General features: G+C 43.7%; 1 protein-coding gene across 6 annotated transcripts in view; it reads right to left on the minus strand.

Annotated features, from left to right (window-relative positions):
• The window catches only part of fanca (FA complementation group A), a 76869-nt gene that overhangs the window by 42494 nt on the left and 10581 nt on the right, over positions 1–23794 (minus strand). For 5 of the 6 annotated variants that reach the window (XM_082159632.1, XM_082159633.1, XM_082159635.1 and 2 more), the window contains 23 exons: positions 19666–19729; positions 19416–19558; positions 19231–19326; positions 16809–16876; positions 14048–14154; positions 13494–13586; positions 12607–12661; positions 12006–12118; positions 11674–11750; positions 10939–11080; positions 10634–10767; positions 6456–6566; positions 6284–6379; positions 6151–6210; positions 5057–5139; positions 4925–4985; positions 4764–4813; positions 4520–4596; positions 3819–3902; positions 3387–3505; positions 2589–2659; positions 1575–1674; positions 1238–1422 (listed from right to left, as the gene is read on the minus strand). In XM_082159632.1, coding sequence (XP_082015758.1) covers positions 1238–1422; positions 1575–1674; positions 2589–2659; positions 3387–3505; positions 3819–3902; positions 4520–4596; positions 4764–4813; positions 4925–4985; positions 5057–5139; positions 6151–6210; positions 6284–6379; positions 6456–6566; positions 10634–10767; positions 10939–11080; positions 11674–11750; positions 12006–12118; positions 12607–12661; positions 13494–13586; positions 14048–14154; positions 16809–16876; positions 19231–19326; positions 19416–19558; positions 19666–19729 — 2189 coding nt within the window. The remainder of the gene's footprint in view (positions 1–1237; positions 1423–1574; positions 1675–2588; positions 2660–3386; positions 3506–3818; positions 3903–4519; positions 4597–4763; positions 4814–4924; positions 4986–5056; positions 5140–6150; positions 6211–6283; positions 6380–6455; positions 6567–10633; positions 10768–10938; positions 11081–11673; positions 11751–12005; positions 12119–12606; positions 12662–13493; positions 13587–14047; positions 14155–16808; positions 16877–19230; positions 19327–19415; positions 19559–19665; positions 19730–23794) is intronic. The other variant, XM_082159636.1, reaches the window with a different exon arrangement.

Below are 23794 nucleotides of genomic sequence, written 5' to 3' on the forward strand. Positions count from 1 at the left end.
GTGTTAATGTCAAGCCCTGCTATCAGTTAAAAACTAATTTAAACCGAAATTATCAAGATGTTGTTGTAGAAATGAACTAGTTGTTGATGACGTATTTGACACTCATCAAGTGTGTCTCTCTATCTTGCAAAACTTTGCTAGGAAAAATTAAAAAACAAGGCCAAAATAAACTATTTTGGAAATAAGATCCAACCATCACAACTGCTCACTTAATAAACTGCATAAAGTGTTTCGCTTTATGAGAAGAGCTGAAACCAGCCTTACAGTGTGAGAGCTCTGTGAAGCCTTCAGAGGATAACACAACACTGCTTTACCTCAACATTGACAGATGGAACAAATCCTTGGTTGCTAATATTACTCTGGTTAAAACAAAACAAAAAAAATTGAATGCCAAACGGCCTAAACATTGGAATGGTAACTAGAGATGCATCAATATGGAAATTTGCCCGATACCAATAATTCTGTATATTTGGAAGCCAATAACTGATATATTGGCCGATATCGATAATTCTGTATATTTGGAAGCCGATAACTGATATATTGGCCGATACCGATAATTCTGTATATTTGGAAGCCGATAACTGATATATTGGCCGATACCGATAATTCTTTAAATTTGGAAGCCGATAACTGATATATTGTCCGATACCAATAATTCTGTATATTTGGAAGCCGATAACCGATATATTGGCCGATGCCGATAATTCTGTATATTTGGAAGCCGATAACCGATATATTGGCCGATGCCGATAATTCTGTATATTTGGAAGCCGATAACCGATATATTGGCCGATACCAATACTTCTTGATTTTGGAAGCCAATAACTGATATATTGGCCGATACCGATAATTCTGTATATTTGGAAGCCGATAACTGATATATTGGCCGATACCGATAATTCTGTATATTTGGAAGCCGATACTGGTATATTGGCCGATACCGATAATTCTTTAAATTTGGAAGCCGATAACTGATATATTGTCCGATACCAATAATTCTGTATATTTGGAAGCCGATAACTGATATATTGTCCGATACCAATAATTCTGTATATTTGGAAGCCGATAACCGATATATTGGCCGCTGCCGATAATTCTGTATATTTGGAAGCCGATAACTGATATACTGGCCGATACCGATAATTCTGTATATTCGGAAGGCGATAACTGATATATTGGCCGATACCAATAGTCAGGTGTGTGTTTGAGGCGTGTAGCTGGTGTGTGAGGGTCAGACCTGAGGCAGAGGACCATGTGTGCGCGTGTGGAGCAGATCAGAGCCTCACAGAGACACTGGGACACGGAGAGAGCGACCGCAGACAAGCCAGTCAGCTGCACCCGAACACACACCTGTGTGCAGTGATGAAGCTCCACCTGCAGCGCCGCCACACCCAGAACATGAGCCGCGCTCAGAGCCTCGGCCTGAAACACACACACAGAACATGAGCCGCGCTCAGAGCCTCGGCCTGAAACACACACACACACACACACACACACACACACACACACACACAGAACATGAGCCGCGCTCAGAGCCTCGGCCTGAAACACACACACACACACACACAGATTACCTGGTGCTGGAGCAGATCCCACAGTCGGTGTATCAGGGCAGAGATGAGCCATCTGTGACCCAACAGAACCTTCACAAACACACCCGGCCATGAGCCCTGCCTGAGGACAACATCACCCAACCGCTCATTACAGACACACACAGTACAGTGACATATCGGGATACCGATGATTCTATGTATTTGGAAGCTGATAACTGATATATCGGCCAATAAATTCATAGAATTATCATATCGGACAAATTTCCAAACCTATGCATTTATCGGACAATATATCAGTTATCGGCTTCCAAATATAAAGGAAACGGAGCTGAATGTTCTTGTCTTTTTAACCAATGCATTTCTATGACTTCCGTTTGTCTGGTATTTACTGGAAAGGGTTTTTAAAATAGTTTTTTGCACACGATTTCTAAATATTTTAGAGCTTGCCATAACCATAAAAAAAAGTATATTCTTTGATTAAAATCCACATACGGTTTTGAGACTATCAATTTCCATGACTTTTATATCCTGGTCATTGAGGGGGTCATCTCATGTAATCAATATCTTGATTTGTAGTCGTTTTAGCTCATTTTAATGCTCGTTTTATCCCCTGGTTGAGAGACTGAAATCAATGGAAGACATGATGTTTCCCAGCTTATAGCATTATAGTATCATGGTTTACCTATATAGTATAGAATCATTTCAGCCTTGTTGAAAAAGGCTTAGTTTAAACAGAACTGCGCTCCCTTCTGATTTCGGCTCACTCGACTCGGAAAGCACCTTTCACAGAGAAATACTGAAGCCTTATTGGAATAACGCTGTTGTCCTACAGTGGCCAATGGCATTCAAGCATGAGAAACAGGGGCTTATTCTCTATATACAGCAGCACTGAGTGACATCGCCTCAGAATCATTCAATCAGGCTGCAGTATTTCTGAGAACGGCGTTTCCCTGTGATGTAGTGTCTCGTTTAGTGATGATGATGATGATGATGTGTGTGTGTGTGTGTGTGTGTGTGTGTGTGTGTGTGTGGTACCTGTTAGGAGGGCTGACTCTAGAAGCGTCCAGCACACACACACAGAAGCTCTGCAAGATCAGATTGGCCACCTGAGAAACGTAGATAAGAAACAGACTCTAAAAGTGAGGCTTTAATAACACATCCATCATCTTTACCGTCAAAATAAACGGTAACACTTTACAATAAGGTTTCATTAGTTAACATGAACTAAGAATGAACAATACTTCTACAGCTTTTTATTAATCTTAGTTCATATTAATTTCAACATTTAATAATACATTAAAATCAAAGGTTGTATTTGTGGACAGTAATGCACTGTGAACTAACATGAACAAACAATGAACAGCTGGATTATTATTAACTAACATTAACACCGATTAATAAAAACTTTAACAGATGTATTGCTCATTGTTAGTTTATACATTAACTAATGTTGACTAATGAACCTTATTGTAAAGTGTTGCCAGATAAACAGATGTGCAGCTCATTCAGAAACCGCTCGTCTCGGTTCATGTGTGTGTTCGGGTCATTGGCCTGTTGGACAGTAGGAGTGTGTTTATTGTCTAGATGCTGCGCTGAATTAGTGCCAATCATGACTTCCTGTTCAGGTGAAAGAGCACAGATAAGGAGAAGGTAAGAGCATGTGTGTGTGTGTGTGTGTGTGTGTGTGTGAGTGAGAGAGTGTTGTGTGTGTGTGTGTGTGTGTGTGTGTGTGTGTGTGTGTGTGTGTGTGTGTGTGTGTGTGTGTGTGTGTGTGTGTGTGTGTGTGTGTGTGTGTGTGTGTGTGTGAGCAATATCATGAATCTGTTTTCATACGGCAGCGTGTGTCGAATCAGGCGAATCCAGGTTCAGCGTGATGACATCACTTCCTGTCTCTTCATCAGGACACATGTTCCTCAACGTCAGAGAGATCCTGGACAGCTGAGCACAAACATCTGGCACAACACAAGACAGACAGCAGGATTTAGAGTGTGTGTGTGTGTGAGAGTCTTGTGAGTGTGAGAGAAAGAGAGAGTGTGTGTGTGTGTGTGTGTGTGTGTGTGTATGTGTGTGTGTGAGAGAGTGTGAGTGAGTGAGTGAGTGAGTGAGTGAGTGAGTGAGTGAGTGAGTGAGTGAGTGTGAGTGAGTGTGAGTGAGTGTGTGTGAGTGAGTGAGAGTGTGAGTGAGTGTGAGTGAGTGTGTGAGAGAGTGTGAGTGAGTGAGTGAGTGAGTGAGTGTGTGTGAGTGAGTGAGTGAGTGAGTGATTACCCCCATCAGTCATCAATCTCCTCAGCTGAAGAAACTGCTCACGTAGAATCACCTGATGATCGTCCACACTGGACTCACACACACCTAAACAAACACACACACACACACAATACACACAGCTCTTATCACCTGCTTGCTCAACTAAACCGTCACACAACACACCGCAGTGACCACTTCTCGATGTCAGAGCAACAGTTGTGTGAGCATCAGAGCAGACTCTGAGAAGACACACCAGTGTGACGCTGTGAGCAGAGAGTGTGTGAGTGTGTGTGTCTGACATCATGTGCTGAATACTGTGACGAGTTCCTCCAGCAGCGAGTGACTCTGAAGATCTGATGAACTGATCTGAGATCAGTAACGATACCACTGTCTCCTCACAGCTCAACTCATCACACACTGATCATACACTTTATGATTGTGAAGCTGCTTTGAAAAGATCTATATTGAATAAAGCGCTATAGAAATAAAGCTGGCATGATATGATGTTAATATTAAAATGTTTACCCCTGAATATAACATACAAAACAAAACAAATGTACAGTTTCTGTAGCAAAAACTATTGTATAATCACACGTAATAAAGTTACTGCCAGATCATGATGTAAACATCTTCAAATGAATGATTTCTGACATGATTTTGTGAAGGTCACTGTTGCCCAGTGAGATATTTAATCAAATGAATAATTATGTGATTATGAGCACCTTGTTTCTGGCGGTGCGTCTCTCTCTGACAGGAGTGTGTGTACGACGTGTAGAGCGCCGCCGGGATCTTATCCGCCCTACACACACACACACACACACACAAAGAAGATCAACACACACACTATAGAGAAGATCAACACACACTACAGAAGATCAACACACACACACACACACACACACACTACAGAGAAGAATAGAGCGTTACACTCATGGTGAAGTACACTAATAATACAGTGACACCTACTTCCTCAAGGCCTCAATGAAGGTCATTCTGGCATCTGACGTCACAGGAAGCTAATGAAGAGAGATGAGCATTAGAGAGCAGTGAAGGGACAGGAGTGTGTGTGTGTGTGTGTGTGTGTGTGTGTGTGTGTGTGTGTGTAGCTGAGAGAGGATGATACTGACCGCACGTGGAGACAGAAGAGCAGGCAGGAATCGAGACAGGAAATACGGCCTCCTAAAGATACTGAGGACACGGAAAACACCCCTCAGAAAAGAGTTTCATCAGTGTGTGTGTGTGTGTGTGTGTGTGTGTACCTGGCTTCTATCACTGTCGCTGGGATCTTATTGGTGCTCATGAAGAGAGTTACGGCTTTTTCCACATCCTGCTGTGCTGGACACTGAAACACACACACACACACACACACACACACACACAGCAGATCAGAGCTGAACTCTCCATTACTCTGAGTCAAACACACCGAACAAACACACAATCCTCAGACGAGATCCGGACGCCATTATAATAAACCACACACATGATTCCAGCGCTGGATCTCCTGAAGAACAGAGACTCAAACCAGCTGTTAAACTGGAGGAACGCTCTTACACTCAGACATTCATCCTGTTGTCTGCAGATGTCAGTGGGTGGGGCTGTAGAACAAGTGGGCAGGCTTGTAGTATCAGTGGGTGGGCCTGTCATATCAGTGGGCGGGCCTGTAGTATCAGTGGGCGGGCCTGTCATATCAGTGGGCGGACCTGTCGTACCAGTGGGCGGGCCTGTAGTATTAGTGGGCGGGCCTGTAGTATTAGTGGGCGGGCCTGTAGTATTAGTGGGCGGAGCTGTAGTACCAGTGGGCGGGCCTGTAGTATCAGTGGGCAGGCCTGTCATACCAGTGGGCGGGCCTGTAGTATCAGTGGGCGGGCCTGTCATACCAGTGGGCGGGCCTGTAGTATCAGTGGGCCTGGCCTGTGGTGTGACGCGTAACTATTGCTCTGGAGGCGGGCTTATGCAAATGTATTTGCCTGTGTGACGTCAAAGAACCAAAAATATCAGAACGAGCTGTTTCTGACATTAAATAAATACTGTTTATAATGAGGAGAAAGTTTTAAACTATTAATCTTGCAGGATGTTTTGATGGTTCAAAGCCTTCTTATATGTCAAAAAATCAAAGCAAATTTGATTCCTCATGCTTGACCTGGAGAAGACATGTGCATCTGACCAGGGTGAAGTTTGAGATCATTACTTCTCAGCATTACATGGCTCACGGAGAGTGTAGCATGTCAGCTATTTCTAATCTCCTTTATTGTTTCCTAATATTTTGAGCGATTAACCCAGTGTTTAAATGTTGATGCAGAAGCAACTGTGAGACCCAAACAAAAGCAGCATTCACACAGGTCACATGACTTACTTCAACCGCACCGGCGGAGCCGTTCACCACCTCGAAGATGCTCGTCTCCTCCAGCGACACCTGCGCACACACACACACAGTCAATCCCCCAGAAGCACATCCTTCACCTCCACTGGTTGAGACGCTCTCAGACCTTCAGATCTCTCAGGCGTGTCTTGGCGAGCGTGACGTACTCCTGCAGCAGAGAGCGATACTTTCCACCGACGAACGGCGGATGCATGACGTGAACCTGGAGAACACATCACACGACCCGTCACGTTCAGGTCATCAGCACTGGGTTACTCTCAGACCGCAGGAACACTGACCTTCAGATACTGAGGCCGTTCATAGGGAACCAGATCTGACAGGAACTTCAGGAGGAACAGGGTGGACTTCTTGCTTTTAGCGTGGAAACTGCTAGATCCACCAAACGACAACTGACACAGAAGATCACCCTCAGATTAACCATCAACGTAAAACACAAACACATCAGAAATCATGTGACCCTGGTGCGGTGCTGAACACGAGCGAGTCAAAAATGTCCGGCCTTTTAAATTGCATGTAAATCTCACTATGAAAGCACCAAATATAGTATTTAATCTTTTTATCAACTTTTTTTCTTTCAATTAGCACAGGTTTTGTATAGTGGATCTGCCTCCATGATCTGAGCTCATGCACCTCAGTTTATGAGTGAGAACGTCTTCCTTTTCACCTAAAACGTAAAAAATGTAATGTAAATGAACAAGTACAGATGGCGCTGCTCTGCAGGCGACATGGAGGAGGGTTCTTGCTGCGAGTTACCTGTTTGTTTTTGTCGAGTTTGTTTCTGTCGGGTTTGTTTGCCCTTAGTTTTCTGATCGTACAATGGCCATTTAAATTACTATATGCGAGCGCTGGCCGGAACAGGGGACCACGAAGACTGATAAATATGAAACTGTTCACCGTAATGTGGCTAATTTTGACTAGCTGCGTGGTGCAAGGAATTACAAACAGGATTGTGGATACCGGACAGCCGATATACAGCAGATCAGAGCTTTTGGATTTGCGGAGTCGTGGCGGACTACTTTTGAGTAACACAACGACGGATGTACCTGAGGAGCTATTACGGCAACCAAGGCCTGTTCCTTGCCGGGTTAGGAAGCGGGGCAAGAGAGGCGGCGTCAGGCAACGTGTCCGGAGAGCTTCCAAACTACCTTTGCCGTCAGTGTTACTCTGTAATCCTCGCTCCTTGCGGAACAAGTTGGATGAGCTGCGCACACAAGCTGGAGTCTGCTATGAGTACCGTGAGTCTGGACTGATGGTCCTTACAGAAACGTGGCTGAGTGATAATGTACCAGACAGTTTAATACAGATTGACGGGTTTTCCCACTTACGCTTGGACAGAGATGCGAACTCTGGAAAGAAAAGAGGAGGGGGTATTTGTATTTATATTAATGAAAGCTGGTGCCGTAATTTTGCAGTCAGGGAAAGCATTTGCAATCCTGATCTTGAACTATTGTGTATTACTTTGCGGCCGTATTATTTGCCAAGGGAGTTCACCAATATATTTGTCTGTGCAGTGTACATTCCACCGAGTGGGAACGTTCATAGGGCAGCTAGTCAAATTGCTGATTGTGTTCATAAGCACTTACAAATTAAGCCTGATGCACCTGTATTGATTCTTGGTGATTTTAATCAATGTGGTTTGGAGAGATCCTTACCAGGGTTTTTTCAATATGTGAAGTGTGGAACGAGGAAAAATAATATCCTTGACAAGTGTTATGGCAACATTAAGGATGCTTATGTAGCTAAAGCCAGACCCCCCCTCGGTAATTCTGACCATAATGTTATTCATTTGCTCCCCACCTATCGGTCAGTTTTTAAAACAAGTAAACCAGTTACAAAGGTGGTTAAGGTGTGGTCAAGTGACAGTATAGAGGAGCTGAAGGGATGTTTTCTCTGTACGGACTGGGACATTTTTTATCAAAATGCAAATATAGATATGGTCACTGAAACAATTACGGCATATATCTCCTTTTGTGTGGATCTAGTTATCCCTCAAAGAGCTATTAAGAGGTATCCGAATAACAAACCATATGTTACAGGGGGAATTAAAGATTGCATTAAAAAGAAAAAAATGGCCTACAGGTTGGGGGATACAATGGGACTTAAAGCAGCACAAAAGGACCTTAACCAGCAACTAAGGGTAGCACAAATACAATATAAGGAACAGGCTAAACAACAGTTGGCAAAATGTAATACTAATGAACTGTGGAATTCAATTCGAGGAATGACCAACATGACCCCGAAAAATAAGCCATTGTTCGCCGTCAATGAAATTGATAAAGCAAACGAACTGAATAATTTCTATATGAGATTTGAGACAGACATTTTTAAGGAATGTCAGGATATTTTAGGTAATGTAAACTGTAATATCAGTGATGATAGAATATTAATCTATTCAGGGGATGTTACAAGGGTTTTTAAAAATGTATGCTCTAGTAAAGCAACAGGACCAGATGGGATGTCATGTTTTCTTTTAAAGACATTTGCTGAGGAGCTCACATCAGCCTGGCATCGCCTTTTCCAGCTCTCAATTGATACGCATACAGTACCAGAGCTTTGGAGAAAATCTATTGTAATCCCAATTCCAAAAAATTCATGCCCTCAGAACAATAATGATTATAGGCCAGTGGCCTTAACATCCAATGTTATGAAATCATTTGAGAAGATTATAATAGGAGAGCTGCGTAAGGAAGTGGAGTCATCCTTAGATCAGTATCAATTTGCATATAAAAGCAATCGTGGTACTAATGATGCGGTTTCTACATTAACGCACCTTGTTTTAAAGCATCTGGAGAGTCCAGCTGCTAATGCTAGGCTGCTTTTTATTGATTTTAGTTCTGCGTTCAACTCCATTCAACCACACAAACTGTTAGAGAAATTAACTAATCTACAAGTTAATCCTTTTATAATTAATTGGTATTATTCCTTTTTAACAAATAGGACACAACAGGTGAAATTTAACTCAGTGTTGTCGGATGTTGCAGTAAATGGTACAGGGGTCCCGCAAGGGTGCGTAAGTTCGCCACTTCTGTTTACTTTGTATACAAACGACTGCATTAGTCAGCAATCAAATCAATTTATTATAAAATTTTCGGATGACACAGTAGTATTGCAATTGTTGACAAGAGACTGCAATATTGACGACTACAAAGCTGCTATAGAAGCGTTTGTGGGCTGGTGTGACGACCATTATCTACAGATCAATGTTAACAAAACTGAAGAGGTCATCATAGACCCCAGATCAGTGGGGGATAGGAGCTCTGTTGTGGTTCATGGTGAAGCTATTGAGCAGGTCACTTCGTACAAATATTTGGGGGTTTACATTGATAGTGAGTTTAAGTGGCACACACATGTATCATGGGTGTGCACAAGGGTCCACCAGCGTTTACATTTTTTACGGAGATTGCGATTGTTTGGAGTGAGCAGTAATATCATGTTGATTTTTTATAAAGCAACGATTGAGTCTGTTTTAAGGTATGGAATTATTGTTTGGTTCGGAAGTTTAACAGTAAAATTGAGAGCCCAAATAAATAACGTGTTGAGAGTGGCAGGAAAAATCATGGGGACACAGACAATTAGCTCTTTACAGGATATTTTTGAGCTTTGTATCACCCAGCAGGCCAACAAGATTTTATTAGACTCTTCGCATGTGTTGTATCCTGAGTATACGCTGATGAACTCTGGTCAGAGATACAGGGTTACATTATGCAAGTATAACCGATATAAATATTCATTTTTACCGTTGTCTATTAAATTAATTAATGAGCAACTGCAGGAGGATAAATAATGGTAATAGAGGGTACAAGAGGCAGGAATTGAGGGCTGTGTTGTGTTATGATATATGATATGTACTGTTTTTATGATGTGGGATTTTGGGATTGAAATGTGTTTTATTTTTATTTTCATTTTATATGTTGTATGTTATATGTGTTATGTCTTGATGTGGCAGCAGTTTCCCTAATCTAAAACAAATTTCTCCTAAGGGAGACAATAAATGCTACCTTGACCTTGACCTTGAAAACAACTAAGATCAGTCAAAACAACATACAAAACATGTGCTATGAGAAAGAAAACTCGACTTAATCCAAAACACCACAAGTATAACAAGGTGGGAAAAAAAAACAAAAGTACAAGAATTATCAAGAAATGTTGGGAAGTTGTATGGAAGCTTGTTTCCGCCACAGAATAAAAAATAGAGTTTACATCTCGGAATTCTCAGAATTGCGTAATTTAAAGTCACAATTGTGAGTGATAATGTCAGAATTGCGAGATGCAAACTTGCAATTATCTCTTAATATGTTTTATTCTGTGACGAAAACAAGCTTCCATAGAGTTGTTATAGCCTGTGTGAGCAAAGTCAGTCAGTTTTAGTCCAATATGATAATGCTCTCAAATTGGCGGGAACAGAACACAACATCCGCAGGGTTTAGCGCGCGAGTGTTCGTAGCGGACGACTGACTTTAAACCAGTCGCTGTACGAGGGGAAGACGGCGGGTCCCTCGAGAGATGCCTGACGGGACAGCAGGAACAGCGAGACCATCTTCTCCACATCACAGCTCTGACACGAGGACCTCAGCATCTGGGACAGCAGATCTGAACACACACACACACACACACACACACACACACACACACACAGGGGTCAGGACTACAGCTGAAGAGCTGTGGTATGTATGTGTGTGCGTGTGTGTGCGCGTGTGTGTGTGTGTGTGTATATGTGTGTGTGTGTATGTATGTATGTGTGTGTTGAGTGTGTGTGTGTACCTGTGAGGCGACTCTGCGTCTGCGCATCATGAACCAGCAGGTGAGACACACACGACAGAACGTGACGCCAGTTCACCTCGTGTGTCTCCAACACCCGCTGCAGCTGATCCAACACACACTCCACGCTGAAGACAACACAGATCTGACACACACACACACACACACACACACACAGAGGATGGAATCTGATCAGATGTCAATGTTTGTATCGTTCATCAGCAGGAACACACACACGTGATCTGTGAATCCAGTGCTACTGTGCCGTCATCATCATGGCTGTGCTGTGGACTCTGCTACTAGAGTTTAATACTGTATCTTCACTGTTTTCATCCTTGGTGTCTCTCTCCTATAAACCACATGTCCTACCGGTCATTTAGATTTCAAAACAAAGCAACTTAGAACGAAAAGCAAAACCAAGTGAGGCCTTCATACTGAATCTCTGAGAGACGAGCAGAAGCTCCTTATGTACAGATGTGTAGAGAAATGAATGGTTCGATGGTCTCAGCAGATTCAATGAACACTGAAAGTTAAACCTCTTCCGCTGGTGTCTGTACATGCTGTTCAACGGCAGTGTGTGTGTGTGTGTGTGTGTGTGTGTGTGTGTGTGTGTGTGTGTGTGTGTGAAGAGACAGATCTGATCTCAGTTAGCTTGTGAAGGCACATGACACTCAGTGAATAAGCTCAGGTTACTCTGTGTGTAAATATTGAGCTCAACGTTCATGTAAAGTCTCTTACCTTGCAGAAGAGAGCCGTCAGTAACGGGAGGGTTTTAGCAAAGCTCCACTCACTCTGTGTGGCGATGGCATCTGACACTACACAAATCACAATTACACACCCATCAAACAGCCGTACAGGTGATCACACACACACACACACACACATCTTTCCTCTGGACTCTTCCTCCAGATTACAGTAAGCCAGTGACTTTATGACTGAGTCATTGAAACAATCACTCGACTGATTTGTTTCTAAAATTCACACTGTACTGACAGACTCTGCCCTTCACTATCGCAGAAGAAGGAGGCCGAATACTGAAGCAGTAAAGTGAAGTCTGCCTGAAGTCTCACCTTTGAAGACGGGCTGGTGTGTGAGAACGCGCATGAGCGAGTGTGTGAAGAACCGCTGCAGTGTGTCCTCAGAAACACACACCCCGAACACGGAGGCATCGAACACCTGAACCCTGAAGCACAGCACACACGAGCATCCATCACACAGCAACACACTGAATAATGCAGGAGTCATGTCCAGCCCAACACTGATTCCCACAACGGATTATTGATTTTCAGGGATGAAATATTAATGCGTCTAAAAGCAGAAATCCAATTCGACTACAAACTCTGAAGTGGATGCAGATTTATAAGCAAAATGTTTTTTTGTAACATGTTATTTCTTGGCTTTCCTAAAATGAAGAGAATTTTCCTTATCCGTTAAATAAACGTAAAGTTTGGGAATTTAAACTTCATTAACTTCCACAGAACTGGGATCAAGGAGTTTCAGATATCAAGACCCAGGGTTGCAAAGTTGCTGGAGACCAATGTGACTCTTTGAAGAAGCATGAGAAGAAACCCGTTTGATTTGGCATGGACCGAGCCGTAACCCTGTCCCATCCTGACCCCTGACCCCTGACCCCAGACTCTCTCACTGAACTGTTATTGATCAGGCACTTACCAGAGCGCAGCGGCTGACGTCTCCGAGTCTTCATCGCTCAGTGTGTCCAGCAGCCCTGGCCAGAAAACACACTCAGAACATTAGATCATTAGAATCATTACACACTAATTATTTTAAGTTTAATGGTAAAATATTTGAACGAGACAAATTGAGAGAACGAACACACTGCAGGTCACATGACAAAGTGTTGCAGTTTAAAGGATTAGTTCCCCTCCGAATCAAAATCTCCTGATAATTTCCTCTCCTTACTTCCTACTCTCAGGACTCACTTACTTTATCCACACCCGCTGGTCTTGCACTGCTGTGAGGCGACACACATCACGTGATCACGCTGAAAGGTGAAAGGTCACGCATGTTCCGGTTCAGAAATGTAGGAAATATGTAGAAAAATAGAATTTTGTCCTCCAACTTCAAAATCGTCCGACATCGTTGTTTTACCTTTTATTTGTTTGTTTGTTTTGTAAATGGCGTTTGACTCAGTGTCTGCACGTTCTCTCTGTAAACACTGGGTCTGCTCTTCCCCCTACATCACGCTTGACCTTTCAACCTGATCACGTAATGTGTGGCGCATCACAGCTAGTGCACGACCTGCATTAGTGGATTAAAGTATATAAATGTTTATTTTTGTTCTGAAATGTCGGCTGGTTTGTCTAGATAAGACTCTTATTCCTCGACTGGATCGTGTCGAGACTTTGAAGCTGCACTGAAACTCACATTTGGACCTTCGACCCGTTGACCAAAAATCCTGGAGTGTTTTCCTCAACCTTAATCTTTTTCGCCTGAAGAAAGACTGACATGAACATCTGGGATGCGTGGGAGAGAGTAAATCATCAGGAAATGTTCATTCTGAAGTGAACGCCTCGTTTCAGACAGAGACACAGACTCACAGGTCATCATGGAGTCCAGGATTGAGCCGCAGGTCTCAGAGAGTGTGTGACTGGAGTCTTCAAAGGCCCTCCGCACCAGAACACACACCACAGCTACAACACACACACACACACACAGGAGGGTCATGATGGCCAGTAGTAACTATTGGTCGATGTCTTGCTCTGGAGGCGGGCTTATGCAAATGTATTTGCCAGTGTGACGTCACAGATCCCAGAATATCAGAACGAGCTGTTTCTGAGACTGATTTAATAAACGCTTTGTTTATAATGAGGACGTTTTAAACTATTAATCTTGCAGGATGTTTTAAATGTTCAAAGACTTAAATATCAAAAGCTCAAGGCAGATTTGATTCCTCATGTCACAACCCCTTCAACATCATCCCTTTTTATCTTATTTTCTTTTCCTTTTATTCATTTCTCTATATTTTTGCATATATCTCTATGTCATATTTCTCTATTTCTCTATATCATTACACGCAATGCTTTGGCAGTTCTGATGTAAAATATGAAATATAAGCGCACTAAACACAGACAGTGAGGAAGAAACTTCTTACTGGAGAGAATCTGATGCTGAATCTGCTGTTGATCCGCTGCTGTTGCCATGGAAACACACAGATCTCTGAGCTGCTCCGTGATCCACGAGCTCACCGATGCTGCGTCTCTGATCAGACACATCACATGATCAGCCTGCACGTGTGTGTGTGTGAGTGAGTGAGTGAGTGAGTGAGTGTGTGTGAGAGAGTGAGAGTGAGTGAGTGTGTGAGAGAGAGTGAGTGAGTGAATGAATGTGTGTGTGCGAGTGAGTGTGTGTGTGAATGAGTGAGTGAGTGAGTGTGAGAGAGTGAGTGAGTGTGTGTGTGTGAGAGTGAGTGAGTGAGTGTGTGTGTGTGTGAGAGAGTGAGTGTGTGTGAGAGAGTGAGTGTGTGTGAGAGAGTGAGTGAGTGAATGTGTGTGTGAGAGTGAGTGTGTGAGTGAATGAGTGAGTGAGTGAGTGTGTGTGAGAGAGTGAGTGTGTGTGAGAGAGTGAGTGTGTGTATGTGTGTGTGTGTACTTGTACAACTATCTTTGTGAGGACCAGTTTGAGTTTTAGACCAGTGGAGTGAGGACAAAGAGTGTAAAGTGAGGACATTTTGGCCGGTCCTCAGTTTCTGAGAGCCTTTAAAGGCCTGTTTGAGGGTCAAGACTTGGTTTTAGGGATCAGGTTATAATGAGGTTAAAGGGATACTCCACTTTTTTTGGAAATAGGCTCATTTTACAACTCCCCCAGAGTTAAATAGTTGAGTTTTACCGTTGGGTCCAGCAGGCGTAATGAAATGACGCAGCGCCTGAAAATAGTCGACCCCAGAGCCATAGAGAGAGAGAGTTGCGACACTCCCATAGACCTCCGTTGTAAATAATGGCGGCGCTTTTAACCGCCTACTTCCGGGATATGAAGATCGGAATAGTTCCAAACACTGTCATTTGGGCGTTGGACACCATTCACTTACATTGCTGCGCGTCGAGTTGTTCCAGAGTTAAGTTGCCGAAATATCGACCTCTTTTGAATTGTCAACTGTCTATATTGTATCAGAGGCCCTTTGCGATGCTTATACTGGTCTTCATTTGTACATGCACAGCGTAATTATTTATATTTAATGTTGGTTGTTTCAACCAATTTTCAAGCACTGCCTGCTAGCTAACGTTAGTTAGCTAGCGCGACTTCGTCAGCTAAGAGTTCGGTAATGAATCGCTACCACCTTTATAGCAACTTTTATTTAATTACATTTTTTGGGATATACTAACTTTTCATTATGTTATTATTGTCTTGAGTGAAGCGGCTTGTGAGAACAATGCTGGACCTTTAGCATTGTTATGGCCATCACCAGTCCTGTCTGTTTCATGGATCACCTGCCCCTGGTTTTTGTTTTTCTTGTTCACACACACAAGCACACATTTTTGTTGTCTGTCATTGTTCAATAAAAAATATTTTATTTGAAAACCTTCATTTGTATCAGCCATGCTTAAATTCGTTTTTAATCTGTTATAGTTTTGATAATGTGTATGGCCTTAATCTTAAAATAATATTCTTAGTCTTAACATGATCATGTTTCACGTTGTGGTCCTGGGGGTGGCCACTTTCATCAGAAGAAGTGAGCTAGCTTCTAAGCGAATTCTGAACGGACCGCCACGGCAGAACTCTTTGCGTGATCACGAAGGTAGGCTAATGGCTGAATCAAAATTTATAAGCAAAATCAAGGGAATCAATAGCCTAATACAGCCCAGTTGTGCTAAAATAAATATCATGAGACGTCCATCATCAGATGAATGATATGGAAAAGTTAAGTTAGAGCCGCTAAAGCCAGTGCTACTACCCATGCGAACATGAACACTAAGCTTTTCCCTCCAAAAATATAGCTTAAAACTTGTCTCCAAATGCAAAACTGACATTAACAAAATGCAATAACAGCTGAAAAAGTACTTGGGTGTGTGTTTTATTTTATATTTACCGTTCAATAATGCAATCGCTGCTGTCTGTCCCATAGAAGAACATGACAGCCAGCGTACGTTTTGGAACTATTGGGGCTTACATGAACCACGTGACAGCCATAGTGGCGACATCAGAGAGTGTCGCAACTCTCTCTCTCTATGGCTCTGGTCGACCCTATAGTCTACCGAGCTGGGGACTATTTTCAGGCGCTGTGTCATATCATTACGCCTGCTGCACTCATGGTACGGCAGCAAAGTTTCTTGATTATTACGCAGGAATGAGAGTATAGTTCCTGGCCATATCAGCCTAGAAAATCACAACTTTTCATTTTCCGTCGGTCTTAGTACATGATGTAACTACAGAAGAGTCAAGTTTTCAATAGGAAAAATATCAAAACTCTTTGGTCATTTTTTTGAGAGAGATGCTAATGCTCCTGTCCGATTCAATGATCTATGCTAAGCTATGCTAAAAGTGGTACCGCCAGACCCGGATATCGGCTGAATGGATTTGAAAACGGTAAAACTCAACTGTTTAACTCTGGGGGAGCTGTAAAATGAGCCTATTTCCAAAAAAAGTGGAGTATCCCTTTAAGGGTCGGTTTAGGGTCAGAGGTCGGGTTAGGCACTTAGTTGTGATGGGTAAGGTTAGGGTAAGCGGCTAGAAATTGCATTGTGTCAATGAATGTCCACATAAAGATAGATGTACAATAATGTGTGTGTGAGTGAGTGTGTATGAGTGAGTGTGTGTGTGATAGAGAGAGTGTGTGTGTGATAGAGAGAGTGTGTGTGTGAGTGTGTGTGTGTGTGTGTGTGTGAGTGTGTGAGTGTGTGAGTGTGTGTGTGTGATACCTGTGCAGCAGGAAGTCCAGCGTGAGGATGTTGTGTGTGTGTAGATGATACGTCAGCTCCAGCACAGGCTGTGTGAGCGCAGAAACACAGCTTTAGAAACAATCTGATAAACAAAACAGGAAAACAGAGCAATGCCAGTAGACTCCTCACACCATCAGTGCTCGGCCCTAATGAAACTACATGCAATGTGGAGGATGTTAACTGTTACACGATGATTGACAGGCCAGTTAAAGCAGCAGTTTTATGACGTGTCAGTTCGTCCCACAGCTTGCTCACTCCTCTGCTACATTCTGATACCCTTTCTTCACCAGAGTACACACTTTTATGGCGTAGTGTAAGTAGATCTTGATATGCCCGTCTTGGTGAGTCTTCACGTAAAAACAGTAATTTATGTCTAAAATGAAAGTAAACAGTTATTTTTATATTGGATCCATTAATACGTTATTAAAGAGACAGCAGCCTCACACAGGCCTGTCAATCAAACAACTAAAGAAAAAAAATCATTCACTGCTCTTGACTGCATATCTTTCATAGCTTTAATAAGAATCTGTGTATGTTATTCATACAGTGCAGTATGACTTAAGCTTAAAGGGGTGGTTCGGGATTTTTGACATCGGACCTCATTTTTAAGTCAGCCTGGTTGTTATTCATCAGTGGAGACATTTAAAAAAAAAAAATTATCCAGTCCTTATATTTGGATAGTTAGCCGATGCTAGGCTAGCGCGAGTCAATGGTATATGTTAGCCAGCCATTAAAAACCGTTTTACCCACTCCACAGTGCACCAAACGCAAATCAATTATAACACTAGACTATCGATGTATATGTCCGTTGAGAGAATAATGTTAGAAATCAAACTTACCTTTTCATCACATTGCATTAGTTATCATTTGTTCCCTGTAATCATAAGCCTTGTCTACAGCAGCAGCGGAGTGATATTGATTACCTAGGCAACCGAGTGAGCCGGTACACACATGACGCAAGTGTATTTACCTGCCGCGACTTTGATATCGCTGAGGAATGCTAGCTAACATTAGCTGGATGTAACGACTGTAGTGCGCTTCTGTTCTGTGTTTACTTTTTGCCGCATTACTAACCGGAGCAAAGTAAAATTCCGCAGCTGCTGAGAAACTAGTTCCTTTGGGATCATTGAGATGAAAGGTAAGTTTGATTTCTAACATTATTCTCTCAACGGACATTTGCATCGATAGTCTAGTGTTATAATTGATTTGCGTTTGGTGCACTGTGGAGTGGGTAAAACGGTTTTTAATGGCTGGCTAACATATACCATTGACTCGCGCTAGCCTAGCATCGGCTAACTATCCAAATATAAGGACTGGATAATTTTGAAAAAAAAATGTCTCCACTGATGAATAACAACCAGGCTGACTTAAAAATGAGGTCACGTGGGGAACACCGAGGAACACGTGGGGAACACCGAGGAACACGTGGGGAACACCGAGGAACACGTGGGGAACACAGAGGAACACGTGGGGAACACCGAGGAACACGTGGGGAACACCGAGGAACACGTGGGGAACACCGAGGAACACGTGGGGAACACAGAGGAACACCGGGGAACACCGAGGAACACCGGGGAACACCGAGGAACACCGGGGAACACCGGGTTTGAGTGTCATTGTGTGTCTGGAGCTGCTGTGCTCTTGGCAACTAACTAGGAATGGGCATTTTTCTAAATTATTGCATTCGAATATTCGGGTTCATAAAAATCTAATATTCGTTTATTTAAATGTCGTTTAAAATATAAAGAACAAAAGCATTTAAGCTCAAGCAGCGCGAACGGAAAAAAACGGTAATAAAGAAGACAGTTATCGTACAGAACGTACACACACTCGAGTCAGCATTATCGTTGAGAAGAACACTAATATCCACATGCTCGAGTGAGAAAACGCTGACAGACGGTGCAGAGACACAGTGTGCTGAGTGAAGTTACTAACAGCACTATGTGTTTTCTGTTCTTAAACCCGTCTCCCTCAACGAAACTTAAAGGAAGCATTTGTCTCAAAATCATTTTGCTACCAGAAGATATGATCTGGGATCACAGTTCCCTCGGGATACAGCGGCGCTCGCCTGCAGTCGTTAATGCAGCGATGGACAGCTGTTCCCCAGTCGACTGGTGTTTGGATGTCATGTGATCTCTCATTGTGGTGGTGATGTTATGATAACTCAGTTACATTAATAATTGATTAAAAGTAATTCCATTTTGTAATATTTTCATCCAAGTAACACGAGGAAAACACTAGACTTACATCAGAACATGTTTCGGCCCATTTATCAGCCTTTATAACCAGTGAGGACCAGTAGAACATCCTCACGAGTCGGTTGATATAATATTTCAATATATAAATGAAGAGATTTGGCAGTCACAACTATAACCAAACCTGTACACACACACACACTCGCCTGCAGCTTCCAGTATTCCTGCCAGAAGAGTTCAGGGCTGAATATCCCAGCAGACATCAGCGCTCGAGCGGACTTCACCAACGCACACACGTCAGTCTAATGATGAAACACACACACACGTCATGTATGGATATATCCATCAGAATCTGAATCATTTGTATAAGTCAGTCCTTCATGCAACACACTCTCTGTTCAGCGTTCAGTAGCACACGGTGTGTGTCCGCGTGTGTGTGTGAGAGCAGATCCCGGATGTTCCCAGACAGAACTGTGACGGCCAGCAGTGCGACTGGAACCTGCGTCTGCTCCGATCGGCTCCGCAACTCCTCCGCTGATCGACAACAACACAACACAACATCAGGACAGGCACTCACATCAGCAGACACACACTGATTACAGAGGCCTCAGTGGTAGTGTGTGTATCAGGACGAGTCTCACCCAGAACTGACGACTGCAGATCTTCATATCCGTCACAGCTGAGGTCTCTGATCGGACCATGTGACTGACAAACACACAATACACCATCCGTGAAATCACACAATGCTTTTCACTTTACTACTGTAAAATACTACTGTTTAAAGACGGGTTGTGTGTCTGTGTTGTGTGTCTGTGTTGTGTGCCGCTGTTGTGTACTCGGACTCACTGTGATCTCCAGTAGCAGTTGTGATGTTGTGTGTCGGTGTTGTGTGTCGGTGTTGTGTACTCGGACTCACTGTGATCTCCAGTAGCAGTTGTGATGTTGTGTGTCGGTGTTGTGTCGGTGTTGTGTGTCAGTGTTGTGTGCCGCTGTTGTGTGTCTGTGTTGTGTGTCTGTGTTGCGTACTCAGACTCACTGTGATCTCCAGTAGTAGTTGTGTGTCGGTGTTGTGTGCCGCTGTTGTGTACTCGGACTCACTGTGATCTCCAGTAGCAGTTGTGATGTTGTGTGTCGGTGTTGTGTGTCGGTGTTGTGTACTCGGACTCACTGTGATCTCCAGTAGCAGTTGTGATGTTGTGTGTTGGTATTGTGTGTCTGTGTTGTGTACTCGGACTCACTGTGATCTCCAGTAGTAGTTGTGTGTTGGTGTTGTGTGTCTGTGTTGTGTACTCAGACTCACTGTGATCTCCAGTAGTAGTTGTGTGTTGGTGTTGTGTGTCTGTGTTGTGTACTCGGACTCACTGTGATCTCCAGTAGCAGTTGTGTGTTGTGTGTTGGTGTTGTGTGTCTGTGTTGTGTACTCGGACTCACTGTGATCTCCAGTAGCAGTTGTGATGTTGTGTGTTGGTGTTGTGTGTTGGTATTGTTTGTCTGTGTTGTGTACTCGGACTCACTGTGATCTCCAGTAGCAGTTGTGTGTTGTGTGTCGGTGTTGTGTACTCGGACTCACTGTGATCTCCAGTAGTAGTTGTGATGTTGAGTGTCGGTGTTGTGTGTCGGAGTTGTGTACTCGGACTCACTGTGATCTCCAGTAGTAGTTGTGTGTTGTGTGTTGGTGTTGTGTACTCGGACTCACTGTGATCTCCAGTAGCAGTTGTGTGTCGGTGTTGTGTACTCGGACTCACTGTGATCTCCAGTAGTAGTTGTGATGTTGTGTGTCGGTGTTGTGTGTCGGAGTTGTGTACTCGGACTCACTGTGATCTCCAGTAGCAGTTGTGATGTTGTGTGTCAGTGTTGTGTGTTGGTGTTGTGTGTCTGTGTTGTGTGCCGCTGTTCTGTTGTGTACTCGGACTCACTGTGATCTCCAGTAGCAGTTGTGATGTTGTGTGTCGGTGTTGTGTGTCGGTGTTGTGTGTCGGTGTGGTGTACTCGGACTCATTGTGATCTCCAGTAGCAGTTGTGTTGTTGTGTGTCGGTGTTGTGTCCTCGGACTCACTGTGATCTCCAGTAGTAGTTGTGTGTTGGTGTTGTGTGTCTGTGTTGTGTACTCGGACTCACTGTGATCTCCAGTAGTAGTTGTGATGTTGTGTGTCGGTGTTGTGTACTCGGACTCACTGTGATCTCCAGTAGCAGTTGTGTTGTTGTGTGTCGGTGTTGTGTACTCGGACTCACTGTGATCTCCAGTAGTAGTTGTGTGTTGGTGTTGTGTGTCTGTGTTGTGTACTCGGACTCACTGTGATCTCCAGTAGTAGTTGTGTGTTGGTGTTGTGTGTCTGTGTTGTGTACCTGTGTTGTGTACTCGGACTCACTGTGATCTCCAGTAGCAGTTGTGATGTTGTGTGTTGGTATTGTGTGTCTGTGTTGTGTACTCGGACTCACTGTGATCTCCAGTAGTAGTTGTGTGTTGGTGTTGTGTGTCTGTGTTGTGTACTCAGACTCACTGTGATCTCCAGTAGTAGTTGTGTGTTGGTGTTGTGTGTCTGTGTTGTGTACTCGGACTCACTGTGATCTCCAGTAGCAGTTGTGTGTTGTGTGTTGGTGTTGTGTGTCTGTGTTGTGTACTCGGACTCACTGTGATCTCCAGTAGCAGTTGTGATGTTGTGTGTTGGTGTTGTGTGTTGGTATTGTTTGTCTGTGTTGTGTACTCGGACTCACTGTGATCTCCAGTAGCAGTTGTGTGTTGTGTGTCGGTGTTGTGTACTCGGACTCACTGTGATCTCCAGTAGTAGTTGTGATGTTGAGTGTCGGTGTTGTGTGTCGGAGTTGTGTACTCGGACTCACTGTGATCTCCAGTAGTAGTTGTGTGTTGTGTGTTGGTGTTGTGTACTCGGACTCACTGTGATCTCCAGTAGCAGTTGTGTGTCGGTGTTGTGTACTCGGACTCACTGTGATCTCCAGTAGTAGTTGTGATGTTGTGTGTCGGTGTTGTGTGTCGGAGTTGTGTACTCGGACTCACTGTGATCTCCAGTAGCAGTTGTGATGTTGTGTGTCGGTGTTGTGTGTCGGTGTTGTGTGTCGGTGTGGTGTACTCGGACTCACTGTGATCTCCAGTAGCAGTTGTGTTGTTGTGTGTCGGTGTTGTGTCCTCGGACTCACTGTGATCTCCAGTAGTAGTTGTGTGTTGGTGTTGTGTGTCTGTGTTGTGTACTCGGACTCACTGTGATCTCCAGTAGTAGTTGTGATGTTGTGTGTCGGTGTTGTGTACTCGGACTCACTGTGATCTCCAGTAGCAGTTGTGTTGTTGTGTGTCGGTGTTGTGTACTCGGACTCACTGTGATCTCCAGTAGTAGTTGTGTGTTGGTGTTGTGTGTCTGTGTTGTGTACTCGGACTCACTGTGATCTCCAGTAGTAGTTGTGTGTTGGTGTTGTGTGTCTGTGTTGTGTACCTGTGTTGTGTACTCGGACTCACTGTGATCTCCAGTAGCAGTTGTGATGTTGTGTGTTGGTATTGTGTGTCTGTGTTGTGTACTCGGACTCACTGTGATCTCCAGTAGTAGTTGTGTGTTGGTGTTGTGTGTCTGTGTTGTGTACTCAGACTCACTGTGATCTCCAGTAGTAGTTGTGTGTTGGTGTTGTGTGTCTGTGTTGTGTACTCGGACTCACTGTGATCTCCAGTAGCAGTTGTGTGTTGTGTGTTGGTGTTGTGTGTCTGTGTTGTGTACTCGGACTCACTGTGATCTCCAGTAGCAGTTGTGATGTTGTGTGTTGGTGTTGTGTGTTGGTATTGTTTGTCTGTGTTGTGTACTCGGACTCACTGTGATCTCCAGTAGCAGTTGTGTGTTGTGTGTCGGTGTTGTGTACTCGGACTCACTGTGATCTCCAGTAGTAGTTGTGATGTTGAGTGTCGGTGTTGTGTGTCGGAGTTGTGTACTCGGACTCACTGTGATCTCCAGTAGTAGTTGTGTGTTGTGTGTTGGTGTTGTGTACTCGGACTCACTGTGATCTCCAGTAGCAGTTGTGTGTCGGTGTTGTGTACTCGGACTCACTGTGATCTCCAGTAGTAGTTGTGATGTTGTGTGTCGGTGTTGTGTGTCGGAGTTGTGTACTCGGACTCACTGTGATCTCCAGTAGCAGTTGTGATGTTGTGTGTCAGTGTTGTGTGTTGGTGTTGTGTGTCTGTGTTGTGTGCCGCTGTTGTGTACTCGGACTCACTGTGATCTCCAGTAGCAGTTGTGATGTTGAGTGTCGGTGTTGTGTGTCGGTGTGGTGTACTCGGACTCACTGTGATCTCCAGTAGCAGTTGTGTTGTTGTGTGTCGGTGTTGTGTCCTCGGACTCACTGTGATCTCCAGTAGTAGTTGTGTGTTGGTGTTGTGTGTCTGTGTTGTGTACTCGGACTCACTGTGATCTCCAGTAGTAGTTGTGATGTTGTGTGTCGGTGTTGTGTACTCGGACTCACTGTGATCTCCAGTAGCAGTTGTGTTGTTGTGTGTCGGTGTTGTGTACTCGGACTCACTGTGATCTCCAGTAGTAGTTGTGTGTTGGTGTTGTGTGTCTGTGTTGTGTACTCGGACTCACTGTGATCTCCAGTAGTAGTTGTGTGTTGGTGTTGTGTGTCTGTGTTGTGTACCTGTGTTGTGTACTCGGACTCACTGTGATCTCCAGTAGCAGTTGTGATGTTGTGTGTTGGTATTGTGTGTCTGTGTTGTGTACTCGGACTCACTGTGATCTCCAGTAGTAGTTGTGTGTTGGTGTTGTGTGTCTGTGTTGT

The sequence above is a fragment of the Leuciscus leuciscus genome (genome assembly GCF_965113295.1).
Source record: "Leuciscus leuciscus genome assembly, chromosome: 25".
NCBI classification, from domain to species: domain Eukaryota; kingdom Metazoa; phylum Chordata; class Actinopteri; order Cypriniformes; family Leuciscidae; genus Leuciscus; species Leuciscus leuciscus.